Source organism: Elephantulus edwardii, unplaced genomic scaffold (assembly GCF_000299155.1).
Source record: "Elephantulus edwardii isolate Elephantulus edwardi_28Jun2011 unplaced genomic scaffold, EleEdw1.0 scaffold00026, whole genome shotgun sequence".
Lineage (NCBI taxonomy): Eukaryota > Metazoa > Chordata > Mammalia > Macroscelidea > Macroscelididae > Elephantulus > Elephantulus edwardii.
In genome coordinates, this window is record NW_006399776.1 from 21,793,039 (window position 1) to 21,804,126 (window position 11,088).

The 11,088-nt window shown below is 39.5% G+C and overlaps 1 gene segment (V, D, J or C); it reads left to right on the plus strand.

The window, feature by feature from the left end:
* The first annotated feature begins 4,510 nt into the window (after positions 1 to 4,510).
* LOC102851356 overlaps positions 4,511 to 11,088 on the plus strand; it is a 430,705-nt gene continuing 424,127 nt past the window's right edge. The window contains 2 exon segments of the C gene segment in view: positions 4,511 to 4,559; positions 4,914 to 5,210. Coding sequence covers positions 4,511 to 4,559; positions 4,914 to 5,210 — 346 coding nt within the window.

The following is an 11,088-nucleotide window of genomic DNA, read 5'->3' on the forward strand; positions in this document are numbered from 1 at the left end:
TAATTAATCAATAAATATTCTCAGTATGGATTTTTTCTTCCTTTTCCGCAGTGTACCAAAAAGAAGGATTATCTGGGGGCTTAGAATATCTTAATTAATCACATGATCATCACAAGTAGGACAGTAGACACGCCATCCGTGTGCATAAAATCTGATGCTAAAATATAAAGCATGACCCACAAATCACTAATCTGATAGAAATAATGGAATGATCATTTGTAATCAATTGAATTATTATTGTTGGTGTGTGCCATTGAGTCAGAACCAACCCATAGCTGACCCTCCAGTGGGTTTTTAGAAGCAATAAAACACATGGGAGGAGATAGCCCATCCTTCTACCATGGAGCAGTTTCTCTACTCAAACCATGTGCCTTTGGGATTCCAGCACAGCTGCTTACCACTATGCCACCAGAACTCAATTGGATTCATATGTAGCCCCCAAAACGCATGCATATAATGACATAATGAAGTTTTATATTGATCCCTCATGATTTAATAAACCAGCAATTTAAATATTAAGTATTAAGGGGGGGGCTGTAACACCTTTACATGTTACATGGTGATGAGTCCTACATCACTTCTGTCTTATGGAGAGATAAAGGAAAGAGAAGTGAGCCAAGACGGGAGATTTCAGTAGCACCAAGGAAGAACTGACAAGATTGAGTGCATCTGTTGGACTCTAGGACCATGCACTGGGAAGCTCCTTGACACAGGGGAAGGTCAATATGTATGGAAATATTCCGAGAAATCAGGCCTACAGATGCTGAAAGGAACATGGAACTCTGACAGAGAGAAAACTCTATGGGACTCTGGAGCTGGAACTCTGAGTTTATAGTTTTATATCATAAACTATGAGACAAAAGTTGTTTAGTTAAGCCCACCCACTAGTGAAGTCCCTGTTATGGCACCACTAGATAAGTAATGGAGTGCTGATGACTTAGTGGTAGGGAATTGGGCTGCCAACTCAAAGACAGGCAGTTAGAATCCAAATGAAAATGGGCAATCTCTTTCCATGCAATTTACTGCCCTGGAAAACCCATTGGAGGGTCAGTTATGGTTTGGTTCTGACTCAACAGTACAACAACGTCAGGTAAGTAACACTCTTGGGGGGGAAAAGTAGAGAGTCAGAGAATAAGAAAAAGAATTTCAACAAAACAGACTGACATATTGATTGTAAAAATAGGTATAAACACAGCAGAAATGCGGGTGGTTCAGGACTGGGCAAACTTTCAATATTTGGAGTCAACTTGAAGGAATTTAACAATCACAAGTAAATAAAATACCACACAAAGCTCAATTAAGAAACATTCTTATTACACTTCTTTATATGTACCTCCATTCTACATAACTGAAAGGCTGTAGTTTCATAAATGTAGTGAATTTCTGATCAGTTTTGTCAGTGCTATGCAGTGGATTGGGATAGGGTAATAACTCTCTTTTGAATAAATTGGTTATTGTAAATGAAAAGCATGATACATGAAGAAATATTGACTATTCATGTTTTCTTACAGAATGAGATCTATATCAAAATAAAGAACCTCTATACCAGGCCAGAGCAACCCAGCTTCGCTAAAGCTCTGTGCACGCAGCGGCCCACAGGCACCCAGCAGGAGCCCACCCTGCCGCCAACATGCCCAAGAGGAAGGTCTTCTCAGTGGAGATTGTGGTGAAGGAGGAGCCTAAGAGGAGATCAGGGAGGCTGTCAGCTAAGCCGCCTGCAAAAGTGGAAACGAAGCCCAAAAAGGCAGCAAGAAAGAAGTCTTCTGACAAAAAGTGCAAACAAAAGGGAAAAGGGGAGCAAAGGGAAAACAGGCTGAAGTGGCTAACCAAGAAACTAAAAAAGATTTACCTGCAGAAAATGGAGAAACAACAAAAAAAGAAAAAGAGAGTCCAGCCTCTGATGAAGCAGGAAAAAAAGAAGCCAAGTCTGATTAATATTTATCTACCATGTATCAGTGGTCCCTGTATCCCCTTTCTTGTACAATCCAGAGGAATATTTGTATCAACTATTTTGTAAATGCAAGTTTTTTAGTAGCTCTAGAAACATTTTTAAGAAGAAGGAAATTCCACTTCATCCCATTTTTAAGTGTAAATGCTTTTTTTTTTAAGATGTGAGATCATTTACTGGTTGTTTATTTTTTTGGTACAACCAGAAAATGTAGGATGTTAAAATTGAGGAGGGGGGGGGGCGTTGGAGGTCAGTGTAACATCCCAGGGGAAAGGGGACAGTTTTTATATCCCATAATACATAGTATATGTAATGACAATTTGGAGTCATAGTCATGCATTTATGACTTGAACATTTTAAATTAAGTCTATTTTCCATGTTTTTTAGATACATAAATTAGAACATTGTTTAGTAAAATTTATTCTTAAACACAACCAATCCCTTTTCATGGCTTTCTCCCTGTCAGAACTATGTGGATTCTGTAACATCTTTGGTCTTGGTAGTCCAGTTTTCCTAATAAATTTGTTATGTGCTGTGAATGGTTGAACATTTCAATGTGTAGTGTATGTGATAGTAAATTGTGAATTAGTGGGACTTAATGATGTGACAGTTTATCAACAATTAAAGCCATTGGTACTTATTTTCTTCTTTATGAAAACTTTCCTCCAAATTTAAAGCTGGAAGGTCACTGGAATTTAGAAAAGAATAATAACTACATGGCTTTTTAGATTTTTGGTACGTGCATTAAGAATTGTGTACAGGTTGTTCACAATGTCTCTGTACTGGCCCTTAAAACAACCAATAAAATATAAATCATGAGGAAAAAAAGAAGAAGAAGAAGAATACATACAAAAAAAAGAAAGAAAGAAAGAAAGAAAGAAAGAAAGAAACAGCTTAGAGACTCCTAGGTGGAAGTCTATAAGGTAGAAAGGTGTTAGGGGGAAAAAATAAGTCTGGGAAATAGTTGTTAAGTCGCCATTGATTCAGTTCTGACTCATAATCTCACTGATACATTCCTTCTCAAACTCATTGCAGGTCACTGTGACAATCCATCTCACTGAAGGCCTCCTTTCACTGACCCTCCACTTTCCAAGTTTGATGTCCTTTCCCAGGACAACTGGTGCCTCCTGATAACACACTCCAAGTACATGAGATAAAGTTTCACTTTTCTCACCTTTAAGGAGCACTCTGATTGCATTTTTTTCCAGGACTGATTGTTCTTTTGGCCTCTATGATACATTCAATATTCTTTGTTAACACAATTAAAAGGTATCAATTGTATTTCAGTCTACTTTATCCATTGTCCAACTTCCAAATGAATATGAAGCGATTGAAAACACAATGGCTTGGGTTAGAACTACCTTGGTCTTTAGACTCGTATCTGGCTCTTTAGTAATGCACTCTCATTGCCCCATCTGTGTCCCCTTGGCAGTCACCTCTATGCTCCAAACACTGCTTATTGAAAAGCCTAACAACTGCAAGGACTATTTTATGATCATGTGAGTACAAGGCAGAAGTGCCAGAGGATTTACGTCCCACATGAGTGGTTTCAAACCAATAATCTTTTAGTTAGCAGATGAATGCTTATCCTTAACACAAAGAGATATAGTGTGTTAGGTGCCATGGAGCCAACTACAACTCCCAGCAGTCTATGAACCTCGCCCTATTCAGCACCATCCCCACAATCTTTGTCATGCTCGACCTCATTGTTACAGTCACTGTGTCAACCAGTCCTATTGAGGGTCTTTCTCTCTTTCACTGACCATCTGCCTTTCCCAGCATTATTTCTCCTGAAAATATGCCCAAAGCAAGAGAGGTGAAATGTCACCATGCTTGCCTCTAAGGAGCACTCTGGTTGCACAAGAATGTTTAATATATTCCAGTGAAGTTTCTAAAAACTTCTTTGTTCACAACATTTCCTTAAAGACAATGGGGAGAGCAACTCTTAACATGGATCAAGGCAACTCAGTGCTCATGAGAACTGCAGTAGGTAATTTATAGCTCCTTGATAAAGCAAAACAAGGCCTATAGAACAGGCCTTCATGGAAAACAAAACATTTAGGAGACACTTCCTGTCCTGCTTCCACCCATCCTTGAATTCAGCCAGTAATCTTTTCTGTTACTAGTATAGATATTTTTCCTCAGTCTTTATTGACTTTTTAAAGAAATAATAAAAATATAAAACATTAATATAACAGATATATTTTCATCACTCATAATTATTCATATTTTACTATATTTTGCCATTTTTAAAAAAAAAGAAATTAAAAACTACAAAAATGTTTCCATGTCTGCCCACCATACTTCTAAGAAAAATTTTATTTTACTGAAAACTCATGTGCCACCTCCATTTGGAAGCAAGTTTTTCATTTCATTTGAAATTTTAACCAATGGCCAATTTTCTGAGAGAGTAAAAGCTATTGAGAAAATGTTCTTCAATGGGACACAATCGCCCGCCCACCTGTGATGCCATTTCCTGCAGTGAAGCAGAATTGTCACCAAGGACAGATGGCAACCCAGGGCAGGGCAGGAGATCTGCACCCTGTTGGAGAAGCTACCAGCATGACACTTGTTCGTGTGCTGTGGGCTGTGACGGTCTCCACCTGTTTTGGTAAGGATGATGTGAGTCTTTCTAAGATGCATTGACATAATAGCCTCAATGATAGACTACCATATCAAAGATCATGGGGCAGTGTGGGAGCAGAAACTGTTTCATATACATAAGGTCACAATGTCAGATCCAGCTTAAATGTTGTGAAGCAGGAGAGAAGATCAGCAGCATAGAGACCTTATGAGACTGTATTGTTTCATAGGAACTAGTAACTGAGAGGCAGAAACTGATACATTTAGCCAAGGTTTGAATAAGAAAGAAGGAAGGTGGGTGGGGATGGCAAACATCTCCCTGTCTGCTAGTTTCTGTGTTGACATCTCAACACTTCATTTCTTTCTCATCTCTTCCCCACAGGATTCAGCATATCCCAGACAGTCACCCAGTCTCAACGAGAAATGCCTGTCCAGGAGGCAGAGATGGTGACACTGAGTTGCACATATGACACCAGTGAAAGTAATTATTATTTGTTCTGGTACAAACAGCTTCCCAGTGGGCAGATGATTTTCATTATTCGCCAAGAAGCTTTTAAGCAACAGAACACAACAGAGAATCGTTTTTCTGTGGACTTTCAGAAAGCTTCCAAGTCCATCAGCCTCAGGATCTCAGATGTTCAGTTAGGAGATGCTGCAATGTATTTCTGTGCTTTCTCTGGCCCACAGTGAGCAGAGCAACAAGGAGAAGCTTACGAAAACCTCAGAGCTCAGCATTTGCACAAAGGTGGGGAAAGTGGTGGGGGTATAAGGACTTTCTGCACAATATTAATTTCTTTTTATTACTTTAATTATATATTTGTGTCCAAAGTACATTTCATTAAGTATCCTAAAAGCTTCTTCATCTTCCCCTTCCCCCAAATTGTTATACTAATAAAAACAATCTCCCCCTTAACTGAGCCCAAGAATTCAGACAACTAATTAAAAACTACCAAAGCAAGTCTTTTCAGCTCAGAGACTATGTAGGTTCACTGCCTCCCAAGCCCTGTGATGGAGCCTTTTTTTTGACAGTTTGCCTACTTATTTATTTCTAATTTCAAAACAAACAGATTTGTCCTGGAAAGGGTTAAACCGGGTGGCTCCTTGGAGCCAAGGATTCTGAGGCTCCGTCTAACATACTTTGGACATGTTGTGAGGAGAGACCGGTCCTTGGAGAGGGACATCATGCTTGGGAGGGTGGAGGGACAGCGCAGGAGAGGAAGGCCCTCTATGAGGTGGACTGATTCAGTGACTGGGATAATTGGGATGGGAGTGTCAGAGACAGTGCGATTGGCACAGGACAGAGCGGAGTTTAGGGCTGTTGTACATAGGGTCGCTATGAGTCGCAGGCGACTCGACGGCACATAACAACAACAACAAACAATTTCAAAACTAACTCATGTTCAGTTAAAAAGGAACAGAAATCATAACTAAGAAAACAAAGAAAAATTATAAAAATCTCCCATTTCCCCAAATTAAAAAAAGAAACAAAAAAAAACCAAGCCCACTATTAACATCTTACTTCAGATCATTTGTGCACTACTGTGTATTTATAGGCAGCTCTGGTTGCATAATGGTATATACAAATACAAAAATGCAATATATGCTGTTTTGTGGATGACTCTTTTTCTTGGCTATTGGCTATTAATATTTTTATATAAATTCCTGTACTGTTACAAATTCATCCTGATGTAACACGATTTTTATTAGCAGCAAAATATTCCAACATAAAATGTTCAATGTTTTTGTCTTATTTAATGAAACTTCTCTTATAAGCATTCTTGTGCACATTTCAGAATTAATTCTTTAAGCTCATTTCAGAAGAGGAATTGCTAAACTGATGCTTAAGATTTCAATATGTACAATCAGATTCCCTTGGTATCAGTCAGAGTGCCAGCAGGAAAGAATATTCTCAAATTAGGTAATTTGAAGAGAGTCTAATTAAAAGATTATAAGCTATGGTGTGTAGAGTAAAAAAATTAAACTGGATAGGGCAGTATCTCTGGGGCTGCTAGCAGTGTGAGCATCATTTTCATTCCAGGACTGAAGGAAAATTTATATATGTTAACTAGAAACTGGAGACAGAGATGGCGGTGTGTTAAACCTGTGGCCCTGGAAAAAAGATGTCACCAGCATGTGTGGTTCCACAAAAATGTAGCCAAGGAGAGAAATAGTACACCTTACTATGTAGGCTTTTACCTGTGCTCTCCACTTTGGATCAGAGCTGTTGGACACAGAGTCGTAACTTATAATACTATCAAGGGGAGCAAAAGAACCTCTCAAAGAGAGAAGGAACTGATGGAGGCCAAGAGGTAAATAGAAGCTTGTCCCAAATGCAGAGCCCAAATTACCACACCCACCCTGATATAATTTCTCTTTGACATGAATATATCACCAGGATGAATCAACTGGCAGACTTTTAGGTTGATTGCATGACCTGAGTCTTAACAACAATATGGAGTGGAGGTTTAAGTGAAAGTTACTGGCAGACAAGACAGTAAAGTGATACAATATCCTTGGTAGGGCTGTAGGAAGATGGAGGGAATACAGAGTCACTGTACCAAAAAGAACTGGTTAACACTGAAACATTTCAGGCAGTAGAACACGATCAAGAGCCAATGGTTAGGAAGGAAGATGTTCAAGCTGCACTGAAAACACTAGCAAAAAGTAAAGCTCCAGAAACCTATGGAATACTAATTGATATGTTTCAGCTAACAGATATAGCCATGGATGTGCTCACCAGTCTGTGTCAAGAAATTTGGAAGACAGCTAGATACCTAGCCAACTGATGGAAAGAGATCCATATGTGTTCCCATTCCAAATGAAGGTGACCCAACAGAATACGGAAATTATCAAATAATATCAATATCACAACAAGCAAAATATTGTTGAAGATTATCCAAAAACAGCTATAGTAGACCAATGGCAAAGAACTGCCAGAAGTTCAAGCTAGGTTTAGAACAAATCATGGCACCAGAGATATCATTACTGATGTCAGATGGATCTTGACTGAAAGCATAGAATATAAATAAAAGCCTTGTCTATTTGTGTTTTATGGACTATGCAAAGGCATTAGACTGTGGTTAACCTTGAGAAGAATGGGAATCCCAGGATATTTTAAATCATGTTCATTTGAAACCAATACCTAGCCAGGAAGCTGTTGTTCAAACAAGACCAGCTGAAAATGAGGACTTGAAATGCTTCTTGCACAAGATCAGACTACAGTCTTCAACATAGATTGCATCTTGACATCAAGAAGACAAAAATCCTCACCACTGGCCTGATAAGCAACATCATGAGAGATGGAGAAAAGATTGAAATTGTCAACAATTTCATCTTACTTGGGTCCACAATCAACACCCTTGCTACCAGGAGTCAGGAGATCAAAAGATATATTACATCAAACAAATCCACTATCAGGGACTTCTCCAAACTACTAAGGAGGAATGATGTGTGTTTGAAGACTAAGGTGCATTTGACTCAAGCCATGGTCTTTTCAATCACTTCTATGCATCTGAGAGCTAGATAATAGCTGAATAAGAATGACAGAAGAAAAATTGATGCCTTTGAGTTCTGGTGTTGGAGATGAGTACTGAATATCTCATAGACTGCCAAAAATCAAATAGATATGTCTTGGGGAAGGTGCAGCCAGAGTGGTCCACAGAGACAAAGATGGCAACGCTTCATCTCACATACTTTTGGGCATGTGGCTAGAAGGGGGTGCTTTCATGCTATGAAAGACTGAGGGTCAGTGAAAGACAGAAAGACCCTAAAATGAGATGGATTGGCATAGTGATTGCAGCAATGGGCTCAAGTATGTCAGAAATGATGAGGATGGCACAGGATTCAGATCTGTTATTCTTAGAGGCATTATGAGTCATACTCAACTCAGCTACTCATAACAACAACAAAAATGCTCAGCTGCTAATCAATAGGTTGGCAATTCAAATCTACCCAGAGATGCCTCAGAAGAAAGACCTTAAAAAAATCAGACTCTGAGAGCCCTGTAGAGCACAGTCTACTCTGACACATATATCACCTCTATTAGTCAAAACTGACTTCAACAATTAGCAATGCTAACCATATCTCTGTTTAATTCACCTTTTCAAAAATTAAATGGATCTTGGCAGATGGATGTGGACCTTGTTAATCATAACCAATTACAGTTTCCATACCAGATATAAGGGAAATGTGGTGGACTAGTGGTAAGAAGCTGTGCTATCAACCCAAAGCCATGTAGTTCAAATCCACCAGATGCTCCATGGGAGAAAAATGGGCTATCTCTTTTAAGGTGATTTACTGCTGGTGATTTCACAGTGACTCCATAGTGATTTCATTGCTAATCCAAAAGCTACATTGCCAGCAGTTCCAATCCACCAGTTGTACCTGGAGAAAAGAAATGGGCATCCTCCTCACTTTGTGGTTCACAGCCTCAGAAATCTGATGGAACTCCACAGCGGGGAGGTTTTGAGTCTTATATAAAACACAATATTAACATGGGAACAGATTGGTACAGTCTGATACTGATAGGCCAGTAGATTTGAATCTTGACCTTTGAACAAATAACTAATGATGCTACTAGGGCTCTTGATCTAGTAAAGAGATATTTTCATTCCAATCAGCCACGAAAGTAAATTACAGTTAATATTTTCTAAGGGAGAATAGAGAACACCTATACTGTCCTGGCTCTGAACCACAATGCCGACACTCATGTTCTCTGTCAGAATATTGTCCATAGAAATCATCACCATCTTGACATTTTGCTATATTTTACTTATACAGAAGACATGCTAATCAAAGCTAGTGAATAGAAAACTAAAAGCTGTGTGGACATTCCAGCAAAATGAAGGAGTAAATGGATTAAGGGAACCATGCCACACTGGTAAAGTTTTGAAAATCAAAGGCTTTGTGAGTGTCAGGATATTTCTAGCAAGCCCTGAGAGGACAAGCCCAGCACATACTTCTAGAACCCTGAGGCTACAGAAAAGGGCTGCTAGACAGACTGAACCTGGACATCAAGTGACTAAGTAACCAAGCTATTGCATGTGACTGTCATAACATAAGACAACTAGAGCAACAGAAATAGTATATTTGGGATGATCCCCAAGGGGGTTGAGAGGACACAGTTAAGTAGTAAAGAAAGTAGCCCAAACTCCAAGACATTCACTTCTGCTGCATTAACTCTCTCCTTTAACTCATGATGTGACCCTACTGAGAGCTTCTCAATGCTTATCTGAGGTATGTACAATAAAGTGAATCCTGGTGGAGCACATCAATTCAATGCATTTCTGTAAGTCAAAATATGCAGATAGGATGCCACTGCACTCTAGTCTGTCTTGGTGACACTGATAAAGGTAAACTCTCTTAGGGGGCAGCTAGCAGTACACTCTTGCAGGGTTTGAGAAGAATAACACTGGAAAATCACAGGCAACAGAATCTGGGGAAAAGACATGAGGCTCTTGCGTCTCAGGCTAATGCCTCCCAGAGAGCACACACCACATAGGAAGCCTCAAACAATCAGGTCAGAAGGATGGCTTAGTCATCAGATAACAGAAGCACGGCCACAGAGTCCTTAGAATCTTCCTGTTCAAATGTCATACAGCATTGAGTCTGAACCAAACAATTTAACTGTGACATGCTCCCCTAAGAGTCTGCAATTGTTTCGAGGTCCTAGCCGTTCCTTCTTAAAAACACTACAGTTTCTACAAAGACAGAATTTTGCCTTGATGTGCACAAGGCTCTTTGCACAGTGATAGCCTCATAATATGGGCTTGATAAAAGCTCTGAAATGATGCTGAAAATTTTAGAACTATTCTATAGGTCTGCAAGAATATTAAGGAAAGTAATTTAGTATTTTTAACATAGTTGCAAAAGGCTCTTTTGAGGGGGGGGGAAAGCCACTAATAAAAGGTAGAATTTAAGGAAGCAGTAATAAAAGAAAGATTATATTAAGTTGTGGTGCTGGAGAAGAGTATTAAACATACATACCATGGACCGCCAAGAAAATAAACAGGTCTGTGTTGGAAAAGGTAAAATCAGGTTTCTCCTTGTAGGCAAGGATTTTGAAGCTCTATTTCACATACTTTGGGCACATGGCCATGCTCAGAGGGGTGGAGGGACAGCATAGGAGAGGAAGACCCCAGATGAGATGGATTGACTCAGTGACTTGAGTGATGGGGGTGTGTCAGAGTCAGTGAAACTGGTTCTCAGGATAGGGCAGAGTTCAGAGCTTTTATACATAGGGTCACTATGAGTCACAAGTGCCTCAATAGCACATAACAACAAAGTGTAGATGTCTCCCAATTTAGTATAAAGATGAGCGATCTCCATGTGATTTACAGCACCAGAAATCCAAGTCAGATAGTTGTTGCTGTTGTTGTTGTTGTTGTTGTTATGTGCCGTCGAGTCGCTTGTGACTCATAGCAACCCTATGTACAACAGCCCTAACTCTGCTCTGTCCTGTGCCAATCACACTGTCTCTGACACACCCATCCCGATTACCCCAGTCACTGAATCAATCCACCTCATAGAGGGCCTTTCCTTCCTGTGCTATCCCTCCA